The 27,086-nt window shown below is 31.8% G+C and overlaps 1 protein-coding gene across 2 annotated transcripts in view; it reads left to right on the top strand.

Annotated features, from left to right (window-relative positions):
* LOC129225806 (CCR4-NOT transcription complex subunit 3-like) overlaps positions 1 to 24,426 on the top strand; it is a 71,476-nt gene extending 47,050 nt beyond the window's left edge. For both annotated transcript variants that reach the window (XM_054860315.1, XM_054860314.1), the window contains exons 11-16: positions 593 to 1,182; positions 14,976 to 15,084; positions 20,570 to 20,705; positions 21,897 to 22,026; positions 22,160 to 22,285; positions 23,990 to 24,426. In XM_054860315.1, coding sequence (XP_054716290.1) covers positions 593 to 1,182; positions 14,976 to 15,084; positions 20,570 to 20,705; positions 21,897 to 22,026; positions 22,160 to 22,285; positions 23,990 to 24,088 — 1,190 coding nt within the window. In that variant the 3' untranslated portion in view covers positions 24,089 to 24,426. The remainder of the gene's footprint in view (positions 1 to 592; positions 1,183 to 14,975; positions 15,085 to 20,569; positions 20,706 to 21,896; positions 22,027 to 22,159; positions 22,286 to 23,989) is intronic.
* The last annotated feature ends 2,660 nt before the right edge of the window (positions 24,427 to 27,086 follow it).

Here is a 27,086-nt window from a genome sequence, read left to right as displayed (position 1 = left end):
AGTTTACTGTGCAGTGATGCAAAAACTGTGCCATGGGTGGACATGTAATTTCTTGCTTCATCTTGATTCTTAAGTTTGAAAAAAATCTTGTCCTTTTGCCAAATAAAAAACAATACTTTCTGCAATGGAAATTTCTCTCACTTTCCCAGAAGACACTTCATTTTTACATGCTCTAAACATCGCAAAAGAAAATGTATTACTATTTTTTGAAGAATTTATTAGTAAAAGTATGAGAAAACTAATTTTCCGCCAGTGATAGAAAACTTATTTTCTTCAAATAATGATCTTTGTTTCCAAAACAGTTGGATTTCTACTGTCAATATATTTATTCTCCTATATATCTATAAAAATGTCAAACTGATATAACATAAAAACTAAAGTCTGGTCTTTTTTGTGCAAGTTCTTTTAAATATGTCTTGCTTTCTAATTCGTAAGACTTTCCTCTTTTTTTTTCCTTTTTTGACAATCTCATGCCCTGCATTTAAAAATCAAGTGTCATATTAAGGAAGACAATGTTTTATTTATATATGCTGTTTTTTTCATTGCAATTATTTTTGTTCATTAGAATGATCAGAGCTTTTTGTATTTTCAGAGGAAAACTTTCATGTGGTTCATAATTCTTCTTCTTCCGAAAGCAATAGCAGCAGCAGTAACAACAAAACTTTAACAAACTGTGTCGACTCCCCACCTTCAAACAATAGCTCCGAAAGTAATCCAAACCACACGGATTCAAGTTTATCTCCTAGCAACATGTTCGCATCAGCCATCCTAGACCAGATATCCGGTTCAAGTTTTTCTCAACAGCTCTCGCAGGCCCAGCAGCAGCTGCAAAACTACTCAATACCAAGCTCCATTTCGTTGAACAGTAGCGTCCATTATACCACCAGTTCATCCTCGTGTGTGGACAGTGTGATCAAGCCCCCTACAACGGTTAGTGCAAGTACGTCCTCCGTTACATGTTCCTCTGCAGCCAGCAGTGCATTGTACAGTGCAGCTGCTGCTACGGGTTCTACTACTGTACGCAGTAGTTCGGTGCAACCTCCTAACAGTCCCCCAATTTCATCTTGCAATGTGATAGGAAGCAATGTTTCTCAGTCAACAATTAACTGTTTAATGATGAATGGACCTGTTTCTCCTAAGGTTACAAATCAAATGTATAATTTACCATCAATTTCGGGAGTGGTGAGTATACTCTTATTTATTTGTTTGCTAGTCCATTTTCAAAAATGGTTTGTCATGATTAAATGTGATGTTAGCTGTTGCATATAATTAAATGCTTTATTGTGTTACATTTGATTATTTAGAATAAAAAGAGCATGAGAGCTGCTAATCAGTCAAATAATTACTGAAGCCTGTGTTCAGATATCACCTCTTGTCTGGACAAATTTCTGGTGTTAAAGAAAATCTGGTCTTTGTATGATCAGGTGGAAAAATGAAAGTCCATGTGAACTCATTCAGTGACCCCCCATAAATGGCTTTTGAACACATTTATTGAGAGGTAATATAGGTACTCAGAAGTTATACAGAAAAAAATAACAAATATACATTTATGTTGATACATTATGTAGTCAATTCGCAATAACTCCAGTCTAAAGGGACCGACGAAAAACTTAGACTTATCGGAAGTTCGACTTACTGCTATTTTTGGTTTTGAACATTTTTATGTTAAAAACCATCGAATATTTAAATTAATATACACAATGTACATATAACAGATAGAATTACAGAACTTAAAAGTTTTTGAGCACAATATGTACAGTTTAATAAAAAATATTGAGCAAAAAAAAAAAAAAAAAATCAAAAGCATGGTCTTGATTTTGATACTGCTGGAACCACTTGAATAGAGCTTTTTCTACTTCAGGAAAAGTGCAAATCTTCTTTAGTCAAAGTTTCTCTTTTTCTTTTAGTATTGTTGACAAAGTATTTGGAGGTATTCCATATTTCAATGCAATATTTTTCTTTTCCTTTGTTGGATTCCTTTCAATGTCATAAATAAGATTTACTTTACTTTCTAAATCCAAGATTTTTAGCTTTCGCTTAGACATTTTTAATAGTAAAGAAAACTTGCTCCGTCTCTAAGGAACTCATCAGCAAATGATCAAACTAAAGAATCAAGGGGAACGCTTATTAACTTAGGTCAGCCTTTGAATAAAGGCACAGTCAGTTGACTTGACAACTTGACAGCTTAAAAGCAGCTTCATAGTTCAGCAACATGTCTAAGTGTAAACAGTACAGTACAACAAAAGAAAACAAGCTATACTCATTTCTGCACATGTAACTCCTTTATCGCACGTTGACTCAACAGGTGTTCTTCTTGCTTTAGAGGTCTATTGTGTAGGAATTTCGAGTGAAGATGAATTTTTTTCTCATAGTCACTTGTTTCTTTTTTTTTTTTTTTTTTGTTCTTTCAAAATAAATTTCGAATAATCTTTGAAAAAACTTTGAGTTAAAGGAAGCTAACTTCGAGATATTGAGAACAATTAACATGGAGTTAAAGACAAAAGGATTGGGACTTGATAAAAACTTCGAGTTATGGTTATATTCGAGTTATCAAACTTTGAGTTATCGCAAATTGACTGTATTTCTGAAATCAAGGCCCTTCCTAAGCCACAAAAATGATAAACCCTTCTGCATCCTATTTTGAGATCATTTCCCTCTTTTTGCAAGCCATAGGCAGTTTTGATTTTATTGAGCAATCACGATTGCTTATTGTTCTCATTTGACGGTCCTTGGCGTTGTGGTTCCTTTTTTCAGCTTGGACCAGGGGCCTCTGCAGCACCACCGGCCTCCGGTCCTGAGCACCGTCTCCCGGTAGCAGCTTCTCTTGGTCGGTGGCATCCATGTCCTACACGCACGCTCACACACACATACATCATTACGCACATGCACACTCCCACACACAAGCCGTTACACACATACACACACGTCTAAGTACATGCACACAGGTCTACGCACACACACAAGCCTATACGTGCACGCACGTGCGCCTGCACACACATACCCAACTATACTCACATAACCTCCAGGAGGAAGGGCAGGCTTGGGGGGAGGTCCAGGAGTCATTTCTAGAAATAATAAGTCCAATGAGTAGGGTCCTGTCGTGATTGCGAAAAACATAATTTGAATTCAAAATTTCAGAATTCAAATTAATTTATTATTATTTTATTTTTTTTTAAACTTTAGAGCTAGAATAAAAGCTTCCCATTTTGCAAACAATTTTTTTTTTTAAATGAGGAATTTTATTAAATTTTTACTAACATGCATTAAAATTCATGGATTTTACAAAGCACTTGTTTAACTGTAATATTGGGTTTCTAAACAAACCTCTTTAACCTTCAGATGACAGTGTGGGTCACAAAATGACTCTAATGCCAGTGTCTTTTGAATGTTTAATTTAAAAAACTCATACTGCTTTCATTCATTATTTTTACAGCTGAGCTTTACACTATTTTGTTAACAAATTATGAAGATTTCACTTCTGTTATGAAGAAAAGAAATATGTAAAAAACTACTTTGGTTTGGGGTAACTAAATACCCCCCACCTGGTTATAAATGTTATTAAAGTATATTGAGACTACATTAACTATACAAGCCATGTACATGATACACAGGATGTGGGCCTTTTTTATGCAGTTTGTGCGCTTGATATGCAGGCATAGGCATTAGGGTATTTTTTTACATCTTTTTTTTTTTTTTTTTTTTTTTGAATACTGACTTGCCCAATTAGGATGCACTGTATTTGTCCCCTAGAAATTCATTTCTAATATTATTTTTGAAAAATATTAAGGTTTAGCTACCGGGAAACAAGCTACAAAGTTTGAGAAAAAGGTAAAAAATGGTCAATTTCCAAACATTTTTACGAAAATAAAATGTTCAAAATTCTTGTTCTGATATTTTTCAAATGCTTCCTTTTAACACTCTTTACACATGGCTTTATGATTAACTACATTCTTTAGAGTTTTTAGTTTGCAAATAAGCCGTACATTTTCGTGAAATTAACCAAAATTCGATTTTTTCAGCTTTTCTTGTACATTGCAGAATTTTGTCTGAAAAAGTCCTGAAATATTTATTTTCCAAAAAATGTGCACTATGCATGTAGAGTATGTCCTGCACTAATGAAAAAAATGTTTTTGAGTATTGATTTGCACATTTGGGATCTAATGCACTTACACATGAGATATTCCTTTCTGATATTATTTCTGACAGTTAAAAATGATCGATGATGCTTGTATTAGGTATGCATGTGACGTTTTATCTAATGGCTACAGATTTTTTATCATCAATTAACTCATTTATTTAATAAGTAAAAAGTACGGTATATGTGAAACAAAACATACATCTACTGCAAGAAGTGAAATACCAAATAATAACGATAATTTGAATGCATGGAAAAGTTTATGCACCGTATGTCAATCTTTCACTCAGGTGCCCAAAGCAATACTTCAATCAGCCACTGATACAGTTATTTTTCCATCAAATTTGGAACACTTTAAGGGAGTTATTTGTTCTCAAAGAAGGCATTGCTTCTCGATTATGCAACTGCGTTCGTATGAATCCATCTTTCTTGGCACAACCACATACTGTTTCTGCAACCTCGGTCAATAATTTCACCGCTCCCTCTCAACTTTGAGTGTGTATTGAATCTGGAGGAAGTTTCAGTGGGAGAGCATTCAATGCTTTAAGCTGCCCCAAAGATAAATTTGCTGTGAAAATTAGTTCTGTGAGGATCTCTGCGTCCCAGTCGATCAGTTCAGTAAGATGGCAAGCATCAAGATTTATCGACTGCGGAACTGTAAAAGACCATACTGATGTTCATCCTTGCTCATTTCCTACCCTAATTGACTTTAATTTGTCAACTGCAAAAGCTCTTTCTTTTGTGTCATGAGAGCAGAGAAGAGCAGCCGTATGTTTATATTGCAATTGCAAAGACAATGGGCCTGGGCAGTACAAGTTTGCTTACATGGAGCATCATCCTCACCCCATAGTACAATTTTACATGTGCACAAAGCTATATTGAAAAATTTATCAAGTTTAAGCTCAAACTGTTCTTTAATAGTTCTCCGTGCTTTGTTTCGAGCTATCGCAGAGAATACTGACCAGCTCCGGCAAGGTCTTCGTCCTATAACTTTTGTGCTATAAACAATAGGTTCCTTTATCTCGCAATTAAAACTTGACCATTGTTCTGCAATCTCAACAGCAGCACGGGAAAAGATATTTATTTCTGAAACATTGCGCAGGTCTTGATCGCTCATGAGCATTTCATCTTGCTGTAATTCGAGGCATATCTGCAAACAGTCACGTAAAGTTGGAAATTTAGTTGGTAGGAAATTTTTGGGGCCTCCTAGATACTCACTCAACTTAGTGCTTAAAGCATGTCTGGGTGTTTGGCAGCAGAAGATGCCATTGTGACTATAAATAATTATAAAAATAATATATGAAGTTTTCTAGGTGTCTTGAGTACCTGAAAATTGAAATTCACAGTGTAGCATACTGAAGTGGTGCAGATGAGTGTTCAGCTGAGCAGAAAAATTTATCAGGGGTAAAACTCAATGAAATATATTGAAATACTTTGTGCCGATACCTCACAAAAGTTCACAGGATATTTTGGGATCATGATATACCACGATGACAGTAGATTTCGGGAGAGTCAAAAGTCAAGTCCGACTTCTCCAAAGTTTAAAATCGCTAGTGCCTTTCGCTCTCCGGGTTTTTAATGGAAATCAACCCCTCCCTTTGACAAAACACAAAAGAAACGCCTTACTGTCTTTTGTCGGAAAATGCAGCTGGCATTAAAAGCTTGGGAAGGATGAGAGAAATTATTACCAAGTTGAGCTCGCTGGTCAAAGATTATGTTGGGGAAGTAAAATGTTGTCGCTGTCCAAGATGCAGGTTTCTTCAAAACACCCCCTCAGATCGGCGAGCTGTGTAACGAAGACAGTAGTGTCAATTGACCGGTCATCGGTTTCAACAGGAAAGTTTATGCATGGTGCACTTTATTGAGAAATAAATATTTCGGCACTTTTTCTGCCGAAATACTGCTATGTACGAGAAATGCTGAAAAAATCGAATTATGGTTAATTTCACGAAAATGTACTGCTTATTCGCGAAATAAAAACTTCAAAGGAATGTAATTAATCATAAAGATGTGTAAAGAGTTAAAAGGAAGCATTTGAATGGTATCAGAACAAGAATTTTAAATATTTTATTTTGGTAAAAATTTTTGAAAATTGACCAATTTTTATCCTTTTTTCAAACTTTGTAGATCATTTCCCGGTAGTTAAACCTTAATATTTATCAAAAATAATATTAGAAATGAATTTCTAGCTGGAAAATACAGTGCATCCTAATATTGCAAGTCAATATTCAAAAAAAAAAAAAAAATTAATGACATACCCTAATGGGCATATGCTCTATATGCCATGTACACTATATCACTAAAAGTATTAGGCCACTTTCCAAAATTCATTTTTGCGGATTTCTCAAGAATTTCTCAAGATTTTCCATTAATAATTAAATCAGACACTCCCCCAGGATTGGGCGGGAGGGCGCCGCTCCCAACTTGCCCTTTAATTCTTAGAATGCGCCCAACTTGCCGTTTTATCGGTAAAACGGCGCCCTAATTGCCTTTTTGTTCATGAACTGGCATCCTTTGGATTTAAGATTTTTACTAGAAAAAGGAAGGAGCCAGTGTCCCTTTCCATTGTTTTCCAACAATGACTTTCTTCTAAGTGAAAACAGCGGACATCCGCCCCTCCCCCTCGCCTCTTAACTAGGATTGCCATTGAGCTGACTATTAGAAAAGCATGCCTTCCATTATCAGTTACCACAAGGGATAAAAAGTGGCCTACTGGGCATTCTAGAGACTTAACAATGTTCTTCCAAGGACCTTTCACTTTTGGGAACACTACTGATAAGCCACTGCTGAATTCCCAGAATCTCTACCTTGCTCCTTGCCTCAGGCTTTCCATCGCCCTTTATTTAATAATGGAGGGCTGTAGCGAAGAATACTTGCTGTCATCCTTCCTCCTTATCGCTTCATGACAAGGGAAGATTTCTTTGTCCAATTGACATGTATGTTAAGAAAACTCTACTTCTCTTCCAGCCAGATAAACGTTAAGTTAGCCCTGCATTTTATAATCTTACAATCAAATTCATATTTTAATAGTGCTTTTCCATTTTGAATTTTCCATTTAAGTAGATGCAATGGAGCGCCACAAATCCACCGACCTAAAATCCGCCAACGTCCAAAATCCGCGCCATTTTTTTTTTCCTGTGCTGCGAATTTAATCTTTTTTTTTCTTAAATTTTATTTCAGTTTAAATTAATCAAAATCTCGATTATTTGCTGAAACAGCTGTTTTAGCGGATAATATGCTCTGTTTTATTATTATGCTTTATACGCACGCCGATAATTTTCTTATCTGAAAAATACGTTTGTATTTTTGCTCAGTTTTCTTCATATTGTGTACTACTCAAAAAATAATAAGAAATATCGAAAACTGAAAGCAGATGCTAAAAGATTGCTGCAGATTAACAGCAAAACGCTAATATTTCGCGTGACACGTGGCATCAAAGAAACGCAAAAATATGACAAAAATAAAAAGAGTTCAGCATGTAAAAGTCAAATGTGGATGTTTTTTGACATTTCAAATGAAAACAAATGACTTTTAATTATTGAAAATAAATACTAAGTGCTTTGAAACTGGTGCTGTTTATTGGTTTTTGTTTCCTTATGGTGGTTACTCCAAGAGCAATTATTACTTTTGGATTTAAAAGTCTTAAGTTACAGCTAGTAACAGCTGAAAGAATTAGTTTTCCGCCCCCTCCCCCTTTTATAGTTCATTCTTTGTTTTCCAATTTAGAAATCAAAACTAGAAATTATAAAAAAAAAAAGCAGAATGTCCAAATTTTCAGATCTTAATAATTTGTTTTACTTATGTATATCTGCTTACAAAACATTATTTAGCCACAAGCAGAAACTTTTACTTCATAAATTCAGTGTTTAGATATTAGTAAATCAATTGTTTTACATAAACAAGCCATTCTTGCTTAATGAAATTGTTACCAAATGTTTGTGACATCTCAAAGTAAGTACTTTGTGGAAACTAATGTAAGTCTAATTCATGTTAAAGTGTGTCGTTGGGGAAAGTTATTATGTACATAATTCATCAAAATCTGAAGAGAAACGTGAGTTAAGCTGTTAGATTTGCATCAATTACCACTCACATGCTCTCAAAACCAGCCTTAGCAAAATTTTTTACTGTTTTCTCTCCTTTTTTTCTTTCCTTTTTCTTGCAGATGCTAAAAATCCTATAGCTTTTAGTTGCTTTTTTTTTAACCCCCCTTTTACCCCCCCCCCCCTCTTCCCCAATTTTTAGTCCCAGTCGCCTCCTTTGAAAATGATTATAAACTATTCAAATGTCCTACAAAGTAATTCATAAATGTTTCAAAGTTTTTTTTGTTGCGACAGTATGACATTTGAACCCAGGAATAACAGTAATATCCTACGACTATATCCACTGATGCTTTGAAGCTATAATTAACATGCCTTTTTAGTTTCGAAAAAGTGCCCTTTTTTCCAAAATGTGCCCTTTTTTTGAAAAACAGCACCCTGCCCTTTTTTAATCCTGGGGGAAGCTCTGATTAAATCATCCATGCATTTAGGGAACCAGCAACAAATTAAGAAAGCAAAAAAAGAGTTTAAATCATCCTTTATCATCAATAGTTAGGAATAAGCTATAAATTTTAGAAATAAGTTTAAGAACTATGTAGAACTATTTTTGTATTTGCGTAAAATGAAAAATTAATCATTAAAAGAAACTTGGAGTTCCATTTAGATTCAAATGAGGGATAATTATATTTTATCACTTTATTTTCCCCAGTTATGTGAAAAATCAGGCTAAATACTTAAAATTGAAAGTCAAATAGGGAGTTAAAGATGTTATTTGATCTAGCTGAAATTTTTTGTATGATAAATAGGTTTGGTAAGAGGTAACTTTCCCACATATAGGGGTTACATACTTCTCGATTTCACGTTTTCACTCTGCCTTACGACTAACCTTATTTCGAAGATTAATGAAAAAATTCAAACAAATACTGGGTTTCAGAGGGACCTCAATTGAAACATGTGAGCTCGATTTTGGCGCCAATTGATTGAGGGGAGAGGCATCAAATGCTTTCGCCTTTCAGTGTAACTGATATTCTCGTTCATGATCAGACATCTGTGTATAAAAGGATCTGCCCTCAAGACACATTATCGAGCCAACTTGGTTGCAATACAGTCGAATCTCGTGAACACGAACTCGACGGGGACGGCAAAATGTTTCATGTTAAGCGAATTTCGCGTTAACCAATTTCCATGCTTATCAGATTTTGCGTAAACAAAGTTTTTTTTTTGTTTTTGTGAGAAAATACAGGAACCAAAGTTCATTTGCACAAAAATGTGCACACAACCATTTATATTTATAGTTTAAGTTAGAAACAATTAAGTCGAAACAGGCAATAGCTATTCAGGGCATTTCTCTACGACAGTGCATTTTCAAACATTTGATTTTTCCTTGATCAAAGACTGGAATTTCGCTGCAGTGTTAATGGGTAAAAAAAAAACAATTTATGGCTTTTAGGCCTTAAACCTCTATATGGGCAGAACAGTTGTCCAGAATCCGACAAATATTTCTTTTTTCACGATGAAATTTCAAATTTAGGTTTATCAGCCACTTGGTAAAGATTTCACTGTTCATCCAAGCTTTTTTTATTGTAAGCATAGTCTACAGCTAAAGTTCCTACTTTCTTGAAGCAACTAGATTTTCACAATTTTCCTGAAAAAGGGAGAGACATTTTCTCAATGCCATCCATGTTGCTTGCATCCAAGTGCAGATCTTGCAACTTTCGAAAGTAATTTCATGTAAAAGGATGGGAATTTTCTTTTCCTTTTTTTTTCAAAGCCTCAAAATTTTCTTCTTCTTATGCGGGAATTCATCTAAATCCTCTTTGTGTTAAGTGATTGATTTAACACTAATTTGTAGCTTTATCTGACGGGGAATGGCATTCATTTTGCACTAAGCGAGTTCGTATCAACGAGGTTTGACTGTATTACATAATTTTGAAATTTCAAAGACATAAGGTTTTTAAAGCCTGGTTGATGTAATACATAAAGTTAAAACATTGCCATAACACCAAATTTTGGTAAATGTAAAAATAAGAATGAACCCATTGTTCATATGAAGTATATTCAAGAAAGTTTGATGATATGAACATACTTCACTTCACGCTCCAGTGTCCTCTGTGCCTAGTAGGGAGATGGTTTTACCAGCCCTACAAACAACTTTTTTTTTTCTCGCGACTAAGATCTAAACAATCCCTGATCCAGCACCCTCAGAGGTAAAGATTTGAAATGGAAACTTGGAGGACTTGATGACCATGACAGATTATAATCAAATTAGCCAATAAAATTAGATTATACGAATTAGCCTACTGCCTCAAATTTCTAGAGTATGAATAAAAACAGTGAAATAGGCTATTTCAATAATCGAGCAAGAACCCGTGAGCACCAGACCTACGTCATAGTAGAAAGGCCCAAAATTTTTCTGCGTAAGCACGTCACAGCGGGTAAGAAAGTTTCGCTATTATTTAAGCTGAGTTGCGCTGGCATTCGCAGGAAACAGGTAGCAAAAGTTGTGTTAAAACCGAGTCATTCCATATCAAGTGACCTCGTCATCCCCATCCAACCATCTTTGATTTGAATAAAATTGTATAGAGGTGCAGACATGCCTTCGAAGCTAACCTTTACGAATCTGCAGATTTCAAGACCCAAATCCTGAGGATCTAAGATCGCTAAATAGAAAGGGCTCCAAAGTGGCGGATCAGTTCTGTGAAATGAATTGCCATGTTTAGCATGGTTCCCCATTGGAGGCCATTTTGAAACCCTCTTTTTTTTTCTTTTTTTCTTTTTGAGGCATCCTATATCGTCGTGATTTGTGTCTTGAAAGTTGAAAATTTGCATAGGTTGGTTTCAAAGGCATTTCTGTACCTCTCTAGGACGTCCTCCAAATTGGAAAATCGGAGAGGGTTGGATGAGGACCACTAGGTAGAGTTGGGCAAAATTTAATTGCATGGACAATTAAAGATAAACAATTGATTAATTGGTAAACGTAACCACAACAGTTGATCAATTGTAATTGTGGGAAATTTAATTGTTAATTATAGTTTACTACAGTTAACAATTAATTGTTAATTATTGTTTCCTACAGTAACAGTTAATTGTTAATTGTAGTTTACTACAACTAACAATCGTCAATTGTTTTGTGAATTTTAATTAAAACTAACTCTTTAAAAAATTACTTGTTTTTTATATACTGTACAGGCAACAGGATTATCTGGGATGTGGGCGCTGGATGGGCACCATATTTTCATCTAACTATTTAAATACACATGTTAGCAACAAATAAAAGATCAATGCACAACAGTAACTTTATTAGAAGCAATAAATTATTTACTGCAGCATATGACTTTTCAAAAAAAAAAATCTTATGGCTCCAACAAAATTTCCTCAGAAAAGGTATATTTCAATTCAAAATTCAAAAATATTTTTTTTCCGTACTAATAAAAGTCCAAAGAACATCTGAGAGGGATTACAGAAATGTATTTTAGTTACACGATTCAAAAAAAAATGTTTAAAAGAGAGCTGTCACCTCATGTCCCCTGTTATGTCCTTTTTTCTCATCTTTCCAATTACGGGAACGGGTTAAACTATAAAACAATTATTTTCATGAACTTAAAACACAAATATTTACGTGTGGAAAAATTTAAAAAATTGATTTCAAAGTGCAATTAATAGCTTAATTGCAATTACTTTTTTAATCAATTAACAAGGCAATTGAAAAAATGATTGATGCCCAATATTACCACTAAGTCACGTGACATGGAATGAATCTATTATGTTTAGCTTTCGCATCAATTTTACTCACTTTTGCTACTTGTTTTTTGCCAAAGCCAGCACGACTCAGCTTAAATAATCGCAAACCTTTCTTACCGGCTGTGATGTCCTTACGCAGAAAAATTTTGACTTTTACACTATCATTTCGATCTGGCACTTACAGGCTATGGACTAAAAAGTTAAACAGGTTGAGTCAGCCTAGATGGGTGACTCCTGGCGGAAACTCCTCTCCCTCCCCTATTGTGACACTACTGTACTTATGTCATAAATCTTGCTGAATAGTTTTGGCTAGAGGAGACAAGACTTGACAAAATTTAACTACACTTTTATATTTAAAGCATCATCAAAAAACTGGCTTCAAAACAGCTGGTATTTTCTTAGTTATGTTGACAGATTTATGTAACTTACAGTGATAGCTACTACTACAAGCTGGTGTGATATTTTCAGGGGTAGGCATTATCCTAAAATTTTCATTATTTTATTCCCTACTTGTGCAGCAAAATAAAATTCAACCTAACAATGAAACTTTTCATGATAATATACCTCTATTTTAAGATAAAATAAACTTCATAGACCCTAAGAAATTTTCTCTAAAAAAGAACGGGGGAAAATCTGCTGCTGCTGCTGCTTTTTTTTCTGGAAAAGAGGGGGGATGCAGTTTACCAAAACATATGCTCAATATGATGTTTGTTTTATCTATACTTAGTAACTTTTGCAGTCATTACTCTTCTGCAAGAAATCTAGAAAAATAAAATAATAAACAAATTAAAAACAGAGCTGTGCAGCAAATATTGCAGAAAAATAATAGTCTCCGGCTGATTTGGCGAGACATAAGAGGTTGACAAGTAGCTTAAAAAATCAAGATGTATTTTTAGATTCCATGTCTTTGTCTTCTACTCAGGGTTGGGTTTTGGACTGTCCAAAACTGGCTTAGGACAGGACAGGTGGTTTTTACCGTCCAAAACTATGTTAAAGTTGAAGGGGTTTAATCTAATCAATTCATATTCACTGCAATATTCATGATGCACAAATATATTAATGAGGTTTAATTAATGAGTATTTGATAAAAATTTTCTTCCAAATGTTCATTTAAAAAACATTTTACTTAAAAAAAATTGCCAATAACTATTACATAAAAACTTTTTAACAGTTGGTAGAGTTATGAAAGGAAATTCATAACATTATCAAGACAACTAATTTCAGTTCCATTCATAATGCAAAGGAATGTTATTAAATGTACAATATTTAGGTGCAAAAAAAAGCTAAATTTTTTAAATGGTTTTTGCAAATAAGTTTTACGTGATGTTTTGACAAAAATTATTTTTTAAATCTTAGATTAAAGAACAAGAAATTGATGATTAAATACTTTTATTATAAAACTTGGGCTATTCTTTTTTTAGTTCATATTTTTAATATAATACATTCTGTAACTACAAAAAATTGTAATTTATTGCATTTAAGTCAATTATTGCACTCTATTTTGAACTTTCTTTTGCACACATGCATAAATATCGAAAAACTTGGTTTATGCAAAAAAAAACTCCTGCATACAAATTGAAATTTTTAATGAAGAATTTAATTTCTACTTAACTAGATTAAAATCAGCTGCATAAATAAGTTACATATATATTTATACCTGAATGTTCACTTTGAATAAATATATTAAATAGTCAACAAAATAATTTTGACACCTTTTGTTCTGTTTTTAATATTTTCTCACAAAATATAGTTTCTCAAAAAATAGTTTTGGACATTTTCGGACATAAGGGTTTTGAACAGAGTGGTAAAAACCTTGCCAACCCTGCTTTCATTTGCACACATGCATAAACATAGGGAAATTTTGTTACTATTATCAAAAATAAATAAACTTATGCATGCAAATTGAAATTTTTTTCTATAATTCAACTTCTATGCAACTAGATTAAAATCAGCAGCATAAGCAAGTTGAATGTTCTCCTTGAATAAATGTTCAATATAAAACATTACTTTGATACATTTTATTCTGATTTTTGATGTTTTCTCACACAATACTATTTTTCTAAAAATATAGTTTTGGACACTTTCGGACACTAAGGTTTTGGACAGGAGGGTAAAAACCAAGGTTTTTACCATGGTTTTTACCCTAGTGTCCAAAACCTTGCCAACCCTGCTTCTACTGAAAACAAATTGATTATAATGAAGCAAAAGATTTTGTTCCAAATTCACTCCAAGATAAAATTTTGAAAGCAGAATTTTTCTTAGTTTTAGTTGCCGTAAAAAACAATTATTGATTTGCGTCTTTAAATGATTTATCTGTAATTTACAGGGATATTTTTGATGATTCTGAGATGTCAACAAGTATCAAATTATTTGATAAAGTTAAGTACATAATAAATTCTGGACTTGCACCCATACTTTAAATCAATCCTCATTAAGGACATTTTTTCATCATTCTTTGTAATTCACTTTGATGAAACAACATTAGGGCAAATAAAGAAGCAATTGCACATGCATTGATTCTACTGGTATGTGGTATATTTCTACTTCATAATGTGCCACTGTGTTAAGGAATAAAAGATTGAATTGAATTTTATTCTTTGTAGTTTTCAAGATTGAATTTGTAAGATTTCAATTCGAAAATCAAGCTTATAAATAACATTAAAATAAAAATTACATTAGAATTCAAAGAAACTTGATATTTGTTGTCCTAAAACTCCTAAAATTTCATCAAAATTGTGTCTTAAAATTTCGAAATCACCACTCCGACCCCTGCATTTTAAATCCTTGGTATTATTTCACCCATTTTTATTAATATACTGCAGGAAATTATAATTGTATGCAATTATTAAGTTGTGACAAAGTCCACTTTGGGAATCACTGCAATGAATGTGGCACATGAAACATAATTTCAGTTTCCATTACTTATTCAACAATTTTATTAGAAAATGTGAAAGAAATTCCTAACCTTATGTTTATGTTTTCAAAAAAAAAATTGATTTATCTCTTTATTAGTCCTATTTTTTATGTATGTGTGTGACAGAAAAACATTTTTGTTTTTAAAGAGTGAAGAACCGATGTCTTCGCTAAAGTCAATGGCTGAACAAGCTGTTTTAAATGCTGGTTTAGAAACTCATCTTCCCCAGTCACCATCACCATCTTTAGCAGAGAGAGGTAAACAGTTATGTGTAAAACTCATCGATAGAATCTTATTATTATTACTTTTAAACAATTTTGGTTGACTGATTTATTTTTCTAAGTTCTTGCTTCAGGGTGGCGACAGATCAGGGAGATCAGGGAAATGTCAGGGAACTTTATTAATCAGGGAAAAGTCAGGGAATTTTGAAAAAATAACAAAAAATCAGGAAAAATTGATTTTTTGAAGAAAACAAATTTATTTTGCTTTACAAAATTAAGTACTCTTAACTCCCTATGCATTTTTTGCCAATTATCTGTTCAAAAAAAAAGTAAAATTAATGAGGTGCGATTATACTCTGCCGCATATTTGTGCATCTTTTTTCCTCAACGTCAAAGTATTGAATCTTACTTATTAACCACAGGATGAACTTCTTAAGATTGCTTTTGTGTCTGTTAGGCTGTTTATTTTACCTAGCTTGAAATTTCCTTTTACACTTTCAATGCTACGTAAAATAAACAACCTTACAGGCAAAGAGGAAGCCTTCAATTATGCTTTAGCTCCTTTGCCTTTATTCCATTGTCTTGAAGTAATTAGCGTACTGTAATCATGATTTCAAGAAGAAATCTTTGGTTTCTGAATTATTACTATAAAAGCTTAAAAGTTATTACTTCTTTGCGTTTTTAATTTAATTGCTAAAATTGAACTTCAATTAAAAAAACTTTGTTTTTTGCCGTTATACTATTTGTTGTCACCGCAGATTATAAAGATTTTCTTTTCAGACTTTAGTGATTCTTTACTTTTATAACCAAGTTGTATTCTTCTTTTATATATTTTGAAATTAACTAATTGCTTTTTTTTTTCTTTTTTCCCTTGTATTTCAAAGTTGTTTGTTACAAAAGCAATCTAAGATTTTTTTTCCGTTACATACTGAAATCATTTGAAATAAAGTTAACTTGTGTACTAAAGTAAATATCTTATTTTTTTATTGTTAAAATGCCGTATTCATTCATTAAAACCTATGTTCTTGATTAGAGAAAAACTTTTTATGAATGGATGTCAAATGGTTTCATCTGTTTTGCATAAATATGTCAATTAGTTACATAAGAATAACTATATTACTTCTATTCTTTCACTATTACTTGTTATTCTTGCAACAATTATTATACTGTTTGAATACTTAGTTCAAAATAATTTTAATTACTTTTTAGTTCTATCATAAATACACATGTTTTTAAAAGTAATTTTTATAGTTTCTTAAAATTCTTATGCTAAGTGGTTTCTGGAAGTAAAGTATTTTTTATTTTTTAAAACTTTCTATAATCTTTCCATTGTATAAAATTTTGATATACTGTTTTGTAGGTTATTTCCCCCTCCCCCCAAAAAAATTGTCTTGGTTTTTTTTAAACCATTTTATTAAAAAAAATAGCATCTTTTCAAAATATATCTTTAGTTCAAAACCTTTACATAACTTAAAACGTTTAAAATACTGCATTTTATACAAACATACAATGGATTTCACGTAAAGCAAAGAAAGAAAACCATTATCATTGGTAACGTAAATCAGGGAAATTTGGTGAACTAAATCAGGGAAAAGTCAGGGAACTTTTTTTCACAGTTCCTGTCGCCACCCTGTGCTTTAAAACTACAAATTTTTATTCTTGACTCATTAATCTTGCTGCTTATAAAATTTTATAAACTAGCCATGTGAATAATTTTCCACAAATGTTCCAAATGAGTTCCATTTTGTTTTTATTTTTTGTTTATGCTGTTTCCAAGTTAAAAAAAAAAAAAAAAAAACGCATGGCAAATTTTATAGTAGTCCTAATATTCCTGATAAAAAAATATTTGCAGGGTGTCCGCGCATATGGAAAGTCGAGGAAAGTCGTGGATTTCGAACATAATCAAAATTGGTCGTGGAAAGTCGGGGATTTCAGTGTAAAATGTCCAAAAGTCATGGAAACTGACTGTTGGTCATGGATTTCGCGCTTAGGACCGATTGCTGTTCTTCCGCGCTGTTCTTCCGATCTCGGAAGAACGAAAATGATTTCATCGCCAGTCATCTACTTTGTTTTTCGGTGCACAGAAAAGCTGATATGTCAATAACATTTCCTCACGAGTTACATTGTGTTGACCAATCAGATGAATACTCTGAATGGAAGACATTAAAAGAGCAGTGACATAACCATTTGCTTCGAGGAATCACTAAATAAAATTGTTCAGAAAGATCAAATGGATCTGGTTGCAAAATTTTGGATTGAAGAAAAGGTCTGCACAAGGTGTCTTGGTAGTGTCTTTCTTGGTCGTGCAACAGCCCAAAATTTACTTGAAAATTTTCTTAAGGCTTTGGACAGTATTCCAGTAAGCAAGTTATTGCATGTGTCCATGGATGGACCGAGTGTCAATCTCTCTTTTTTAAAGAAACTAGATGATTATATGCGTGATGAAGATCCAAATGGCAAGCATTTAATTCAAAAGGCAACTTGTGGCTTGCATGTTTTACATGGGGCCATTAAAACTGAGTTCAAGTCTGTAGATAGGGATATTTTTAGAATTTTGAGAAATTTATTTTATTTATTTAAAGATAGCCCTGCTCATTGAGCAGAATTTACAAATGTAACTGATTGTTCAAAATTCCCGAAAAAATTCTACTCAGTAAGATGGCTGGAAAATAGTGACTGTGTTGAAAGAGCCATTGAAATAGTCGATCCAGTCTTGAAGTATCTTTCGCAAGTTAAAAGTACACAAAGTCAAGTAAACATTTTTTAATTAAAATATCTGTCAGATCCATTAATAAAGTGCAAGTTGGGATTTTTAAAATCATTCTCGCTTCACTATGAAGCATTTTTACGGAAATTTTAAAGTGAAGCTGTGCTAGTTCCCTACTTACATTCAGAACTTTCTACATTGTTGGGAGGTATTGTCAAAAAGTTTGTGAAGGGAGAAAAAATTACTGAAATCTCAGCATTATAGAAACTAGATGTAATGTCAAAAGACAATCTTGTAGAACCAAAACAAATTGATATTGGTTCCGTGCGAAAAAAGTTCTTAAAGAGATCAAGGTTTCTCAGAAGCAAAGTCAATCCTTTTATCTAGAATGCCAGAAGATTCTACAGGTGGTTGCAATGAAAGTTATTGAGAAAAGCCCCTTAAAATATAGTCTAGTACTTGGTTTGTCCAGTTTACATCCGTCGGTCATGCTAAACATCCTAGAATTGGACTTACAAGGTTCAATATTATTTTAGAAACCCTGCATGATGCAAACCGTATCGGTGAAGTTTCAGCAGAAAGAGCAAAACAATAGTATAGCTCTTTTTGCTGCATGGTAAAAGAAAACTTCAAGGATGACTTTGAGTCATTTTCATTTGAAGAAGACAACTTGGAACTTGATCGCTTTTTTTACAGGTTGTTATCAAAGGATAAAAAATTTGAAGATTTGTGGCAGATCGTTAAATTGTGCTTTATTCTGTCTCACGGAAATGCAGCAGTCGAAAAGGGGTTTTCAATAAACAGAACCTTTCTAGTAGAACACCAGCAAGAGGAAAGTCTTGTTCGACAATGAATAGTTTTTTAAGTTGTACCATAGACAAGAAAATGATGTTTGCTGTACGTGGTGCAAGACAGCGGTACAGATAAGATTTAGAAAGGAAGAAAAATGATGCCAAAAAAATTGCCTCTAAAACTTGGGAGAAGAGAAAGATTGAGAATGAACTACAAGAATTGCAAAAGATAAAGAAAAAGATTCGATTAAAAAAAGAGAGAGAAGAAATAGCTCTTGAGGAAAAGATTCAGAGCCTTGAAAATAAGGAGAAATTGCTTTAAGCACAGGAATGGAAATAGAAATTATTTTAATAATTCATATACGTAATATTCTTTCTCTTTTTTTAAGGCTTCGACTGTTTCTAAATTCACATTTGTATCATCTTTCACATTTTTATACTTAAAGTGCATAATCAAAATTTCCGTGCTGTGTGAATAAAATATTTATCGCTGAATTTCCTTAATATCTTCATGTTTGTGTACCATTTAATATCAACATTCCATTCTTATACTACAATGGCTTCAGAATAGGCTTCAGAATATCGTATGTTTTCCCATTCCGGAAACTGGGGATTTTTTTTTCGTATCATAACTTTTCTACAATATTTAAAACACACACACAAACAGTAGAAATAACAGCTTGAAGTTTCTATGTTTAATGGTAAGCTTGCTTTTGTGCATTACAGTTCAATAATTATACCGATCATATTCAGATTTGTTACTAACTTATCTTTAGCAATGATGACTCTGGAATTGAGTATTTTGCAGTTTTTTTTTCTGTTTAATGTATGAATGCATTTACTAAATTTGTATTTTACAATTTCACACTGCACTTTGGGGAGATAATGGGTTATTTTAGATTTTAAACGTTCTTGAATTCTCATACTTATTTTTTGTCTCAATAAATTGTTGCATCATTTGTGTTTCATATATATATTTAGTTGAATATTTTTTGCTGCTTTTGTTTAGATTTATTTACATTGAGATAAAAAGGATATTTTCCTAAAACAAAGTTATACTGCTTTATAGTCTCTATTTATATTTATGCGCAATTTTGATGTCATTGTCAAATGAAGTAACTTGCGTAAGTCATGGAAAGTCATGGATTTGAAGAATGTGAGTCATGGAAAGTCATGGATTTCAAAACTCAAAAAGTAGCAGATACCCTGTATTTTGTCCTGATCTATTCTTATTTCCTTCTATCTTTCTATAGAATGAACTATGAAATTGAATTAGATGTTTATGTTATTTGGCATTGCATCTAACACATTGAACAACGGCTCATAGATTCTTATTAGGCTTTGTTCAATTTATTTACGAGTAGCTTTCAAAGATAGAAAAATATACTGAGTGTATACTGTTGAAGTATGTGTTATTAATGACTTTATTGGTACTCATTTCATACAATGAATTTAATTTTTGATTTTTTTTCGCAATGATTGTAAAGAACTTTTTATTTTTTTGGTTTCCCAGTTAATTTTTCCCCATGCAATCAAGTTTACAGTAACACTGAAAGATGTATAGTTCTGATAAAGTGATTTAATAAGAAAAAAAAATGTTAGCGTTGTTTAAAGACATGCAAAAATATATATATATATATATTTAACATGCATATATTTAGTTTTCCTCTGCCTCTTTTAAAGGATGTATGCATGTGATTTGGTAATATATTAATTCAAACCTATTTTAAGTAAGACAGTAAAAAGTACAATGGAAATACTGGCTATGGTATTATACGATTTTGCTAATAATCCTGTAATAACTTTGTTTTGGTTTAGCAGATAGTTAAGCAAGATGGTTTTGAACATTTTTCAATTTCTTTTAATTTAAGCATGGAATTGTTTAAAATGCTAAGGGGAACTTTTGAGCATTTTAGACATTAGCATTATGTTTTTGTAAATAGTGAATAACATAAGATTAATAACATTGTATTTACTATCATGTCTATCTTGCACATATTTAATTTAAAAATTCTACTTTCAGAAGCTCATATACCACCTCTATTAGGAGTCGCTCCACTTGGCCCAATAACATTAAGTAAAGAATGCTATCAACAAATTCGAATCTTAGAAGTTGCTCAAAGGCACATGCCTCATCCATCAGATTCAGAAAGGCTACGGTAAAGTAGAATTTTTTAAATGAATTTTAAAAACTCTCTAAGAATCTTAAAAACATTTTGTTATTATGTTCAAAAACAGATACTGAATCTTTGGTTGTTATAAACAAATATTTTTTTCCCTTATCTTATTTTTTGTTTTTTCTTTTTTGCATTATATTTTTATTTATTTTTTATTTATTTATTATTTTCTTAAATTTTTAATTTAACTCTTGACCTACCAAGTTATGGTAAAATTCAATTATTAATTTACACATATTTCTTTTCTTCTTCTCGGGCGGCAAATAGGGGGGTCGAGAGGGAGCGATCGCACCCCCAAATTTTTTGAGAGGAATGATAAAAAAAGAATCTTGCTGGTTCTCCATAATGGTTGAAGAAACTAGACATATTTTCAGACATGAGCAAGTGTTTTCAATTTTTTTAAGTAATTAGAAATTCATCAAGCCTTTAACAGCCTTTTCAAAACAGAAAAAACTGAACGTCTTAAAAATATACTATTTTTGAAAATATCTCACCTCAACAAATATCTTTTCTGTGGGCTCTTTAACAATTCAATCTCAGGGTAACACAAGAGGGTCTTCAAGAGACAACACAAGATGGTCTTTTAAACCATAAAATCCTTTCTCGATAATTTCAAAGCAGTGATTTTTTAAAACAACTCTTCCAATAATGAAGAAGCTAGTGTCTTTAACATGTCTTCATATGAATTTTTATTCGTTTTGTTTGTATTGTGGAGAGTTTTTGTGAACAATGCTTTACACTATCAAAACTTCTTCAATCAGCCAATCTTTTCAAAAAAATTCTTACTCCAGAGAATTTTAAAAAGGTGCAAAGAATATTCAAATGAATTTAGAAGAGGTGACCAAAATGCACATGATGTAAAGTCAAACCTTGATTCAGCATATTGTATAAAATGGATTCAGTTTCTAATGAAATTAACACAAGATTTGATGATAAATAATTTCCTGTATTGTTGGCTCTATTTTATCTAGATCGGATGTTGAAATACTTTGCAGATTTTATTTTATTTATTTATTTTTTGATGTTAAATAGTATTTTTGGACATGTATTCTTTTAATCTAATTTTTCTTTTCCCCTCAAAAAATACACCATTCTCTCTGCAAAGCAGTATAAAAATGTGTATTCAACTTTTTGCATTTAATTGATTCATTTTTTTCTCTCATCTTACTATAGGCAATATCTTCCTCGCAATCCATACCCAACACCTTCATATTATCCTCAAGGCTTACCTCACTGTGACACTGTGGAGTTCTTCCAGCGACTGTCCACAGAAACATTGTTTTTTATTTTTTATTATATGGAGGTAAGTTGCTTGGGGAAAAAATTGCATAAATGTTAATTTTATAAATAAAATTCATTCTTAATTATTTGAACTTTTTTCTGTAGCATCACTTAACTGAATTTAAAATAATTCATTCCATTACAATTTTTTTCAGGGAACAAAAGCACAATATTTAGCAGCTAAAGCATTGAAAAAGCAATCGTGGAGGTTTCACACAAAGTATATGATGTGGTTTCAAAGGCATGAAGAACCAAAAACAATCACAGATGAATATGAACAGGTATTGTTGCAGAAATCAAAACTGATTTTAAAATCTTTAGAATGGTCTGTAAATGAAACAATTAACAGGAATACAATTCAAGTTTATCTTAAATAATTTGCATCAGGGTTTTGCCAAAGCAGGCCCAGCCCCCAAAAAAACCCCGACCTTTTTTTTTTTTCAGGTTGGCCCCCATGAAAAAACTTACTGTCTCGATAAAGTGAGTTTTTTCAAATTCAACTCCACATTGAAATCAACCATTCAATACCGAACTTCACATTCAATACCAATTCCAGAAATTGCCATCTTTCTTTCTGGACAATTTATAGAAATTAAAACTGTATATGGGTTTCATAATTAATATATTTTTTAAAAAAATAAGCAACAAATATTCCAATCAAATTCTTTTTTTTTTTTTTTTTTTTGCATTGTTGAGAAAGTGCTTTAATAAATTTTACCAGGGAATCTCTTTTTTAATGGCAACCTTTTGCAAGGTTGCCAAGTAAAAGAGTAAGGTTACAATAATCGTGAAATTATCCAAAATTAGCTAACCTGAGTGTTTGCTGCACCATATTCCTTAAACTTTAATTGTACTTAATTTTAATACTCAAATTCTTATTCCTTAAGTCAGTTAATTTAAAAATAATTGGTATCATTCATGTTTATGGTATATGCTGCTTCCTTTATCTTAAAACTCAGTCACAGGTAGTGAGAACAAATTGCAAAAAATATGCTACCACCAAAGTAGTGTATTTTACAATGTGTAACTATGTAATATGTTTTTCCTTCTTAAATGGTCACGTTAAAGAAAAAGGAATTTTGAAAATATTTTATCGATTAAACTGTTTTCAAATTCATATATTTTTTCTATAATATTGACATTTTTAAAAGTTAAAAAAAAATAAATAAAAATAAATAAATAAAAAGTAAAAGTAGCAAATCAGCAATTTGATATAGAGATAGTGATTGAAATAATTCTTGAAAAAACCCCGAATTTTTGATCAAAAGCCCAGGTAAGTTGCATTATTTCAAACCCTCCTGATTTGCATACTTTACTGACTGTAAATACTTCAAAAGTGAATATTGCTCCCCCCCCCCCAGCACCGTTTTTAAAGTAACCTTTTTAATCTCATTGAAATGTTTATGCATTATGTCAGGAGCAATAGTATTTTGTGTAAAAATTACTTTTGAAACACAAAATTTTCAGTAAGAATAGGAGAAAAAATAAATGGGACTAAAGTTTGCATAATAATGTTTGCATAATAATTGATTAGGACTTTTAAAAATCCATTTATAGCTGAGGAAAACCCATAGAAGTTTTGATGTACCTGTGAGACTTTACTAAAATAAATAGAGGTTTATTTTTATCCCTTGAAATTATTTTTATCAGTATTTGAAATGTGTTTATTTTTGCATGTACGAGTCAGTGAGAAGCAAAGGGATGTAAGTGCCAAAATTAAAATTTTTGAGATAACCTGTACAAATGGTAGGATAACCTCCCCTCTGCTTCGGGGCAAAAGATTGAACTAGTATCCCGGTTAGGGTGCTGCTATACAGCCGGATTTAGGGGAAAAAATCAATGAAAGTCTACCTAGGATTTGAACTTCAAACATGTTTTTTTATCTTCGAAATTTTAAATGGTTCATTTATATCTCTTTGCTTCTCGCTGCCACATATGTACACAATGGATATTTTTTCTATTATTAATGACTTTTTTATTTGCAGGGCACATATATTTATTTTGACTACGAAAAATGGGGCCAAAGAAAGAAGGAAGGGTTTACATTTGAATACCGGTATCTTGAGGATCGAGACTTAAACTAATGTATAGTTGTATTGCATGTGCAGCATTCACTCAAATTGTCATTGGCGAATGTTGAAAAAGTATGTGCTTTCTGAGTGTTCAACACTCCAGCCTGAAGAAAGCCTGGCAGCGTGACTGTTGTTTTGAGTACTGGTCTTTCAACTGCCTTTGTGTCCTCACTGCCAGTCACAACGGATCTATCCTGCCACGCTTTCTCATTTTTTTCTGTTGTTGTTTTAATCTTGTATTGTTCAAAGCAGTGCAAATGGGTTGAAAACTTGTAGAAACGTCTGATTAGTCCTTGAATTGTGTAAGGGCTGATATATACAAGCAACTTCTAAGGGTTCTTTTTATTTATTTGTTGTGTTGATCAGTATAACTTTTAACTTAAACTTTTAACTGTTATATTGTTATCAAATAAGTTTTTGAACTTATTTTTACTATGTTTGAGATGTTTTCTTGTTTCAGTAAAAATGTTCTACACAAGTGAATTAATGTCTTATATTGCTTTACTTTTTACAATTCACTTTGTACATGACACTTTTAGATTCATTAAAGCAATTAGCTTAATATTTACCCTGACAGTAACATGGTTTTAAAATATGAAATTTATCCTTTTAAAGAAAACAGTCTTCACAGCGTACACATAAAAATTACATTAATCATATCATCACTTGTGTAAAATGGGAAAACATCATAGTTGCATATTTGTCTTTACAACAAATATAACTGATGTGTTCCCATACACACTTGAATACTACTCCTTTATGTTCTTTTTACATTTAAGCACATATTGTACTTAGTTGAAGGGTGTATATAGTAAAAAAGTTCCTGCATGAATTGTTGTTTAAGTTCAACAGAAAGCAATGAAAAGTGGTCATTACTTATGACCTTCTGCCCAGTGATGTATACAGTCATGCAAAAATGTATTGTTATATTTCATATAAAAATGACTAATAACTTTTTTCTTTTCCTTCACTTGATAGCTTTTTATTTTGTGCTGGTTCAATCATTTCTTTCAGTTTAATGGTGTAAAAACGCTGTCCATGTGATAAAATTTATTAGATTATTACATCATTATATTGAAATAAAGAAATTGAATTAGTTTATTATTCTTTCACTGCCAAAATATTTGCTTGTAAAGAATTTTGCTAATGTGTTTTGTAACTTTGTTCAGAAGTTAAATTCTTGTGAGAGATTTTTTCTATGTTTGTCTTCTGGTTTTGATGATTCTTCCAAAATTACACCCGCTTAGAATATGAAGTAGTAATAATTCATTTTAGTCTTGTTATTTCTAAAGCATCCTTTAGTATTTATGAGAATATAGTTATTTTTTTATCTGGCCAGTTGCTTGTATGTATCAGATAACTGATCTTAGCATCGAATGGATTTTGCCATTACTTGGTATCCCTGATGGAAAATGTTCTTAGATTTGTGTCAGGGACTTATTGTTTTGGCATCATGCCAAGTAATATTTAAGGTATAAGACTGGGGCAGAGAAATTTGCAAAAAAAATACTGTCTGCCTTGTGTAAGTTAAATATTTGTATTATTTTGTAACTATTGAGCAGTCGGAAGTATCATGCATTTTGCCTTTTTATTCAGCTGTAGATATGTAAGGCCACAAATGATTGTGATTCTCATTGTAAATAACTTCCTGAGAGAAACATAGATTATTAAATCTTAGAATTGTTAGTCATATTGATTGTGTTTTCTCACATTGTTTTTAATTTTTTGATCTTACCTGATTAAGGCATGTTTACTTACATTTCACTTTACCCTGCTGGGCAGAGTGTAATGACATGGTGAGTGTAAGCAAATGAGCTGCTTATTTCTTTTTATGTACAGATTTTTAATTATTTATTATGTCAAATTTTGAATAAGTCAGCAGAAATTTGCACAAATCAACTACCTTACCCTGAAGATATGACAGTCCAATGTTGAATTATCATGGGGGGAAAAATGGTGTTCATAGATGCTTCTTCCCACTGATCAGACTATGTCAAATACTTGTAGCCTGTGATAAAACATACTGCATCTCACTGTTGTTGAAAATTGTTATTTATATTTGTCAGTAACCCAACTTTTGAGAGAACTGGTTATGAAGACTGCAATCAGAAATTTAATCATTACAAAACCCAAACTAATAACAATGAAATTTCAGTTAAAAAAAAAAAATTACTAGTGTATAAAACTGTTTCTACAAAATATATAATCCAAAATTCAACTTGTTTGGTGAGTGTATAGTATTTGTATACCAGCAAGTTAATTTGGATAAGAAATGCTTTGGCTTTTCCAATTTAAAAAAGCACCTCAAAATGTATAAACTCATATTTTTTTTTTCTTTTTTTTATAGTTTTCAAATGAAAAGTATTCTATAAATATAGAATTTATTGATTGTTTTTTTTTAAATATTATAAAAGTATTTGTGTAATAGAAAAAATTATTGTGTAGTTTTATACGCATTCAACATATTGGTGAAATGACACATGCTGGTGAAATAATTTTCTAGTCAAAGAGTTGTCAAAATATTTATTTTGAGTTTTGATACATTTTCCCCAACTTTTTTTTTTTTTAAATTATGTGAAAAACATTGTAATAGATGCAATATCATATTCATATCTTATTTTCTTCAATGCATTTATATGAAAAAAATAAATGTAATAGATTGTATTATTATTCTCAAATGTTTAATATCTGTTTTGAAATTGTTTTATTATTTGTGAGAATTGTATGACTTGATTATAAAATTATATAGCAGCATTTACGATGCATGTTTTAATTATTTTCAATGAAAGGAATTGTCAAAGCAGAGTATCAGAGTGGGTTACTGATAATCAATATCATGTATTGTACATATTAATAATGAAGTATCAGTGGGTGGAAAAACTTACATACTGTTTTAAAATCCTATGAATAAAAATTCTACATATGGAAAAGAAGTGAATATATTAACATATATTCAAGTTCTTTGTCATGTGATGGTTTTTGCAGATTTGTTAGTGTTCCTTTGAAAGAT

This window comes from Uloborus diversus, chromosome 7, assembly GCF_026930045.1.
Source record: "Uloborus diversus isolate 005 chromosome 7, Udiv.v.3.1, whole genome shotgun sequence".
Classification (NCBI taxonomy): Eukaryota; Metazoa; Arthropoda; class Arachnida; order Araneae; family Uloboridae; genus Uloborus; species Uloborus diversus.
The sequence above is the reverse complement of the archived record's forward strand: the minus strand, read 5'-3'. Positions and strand labels throughout refer to the sequence as shown.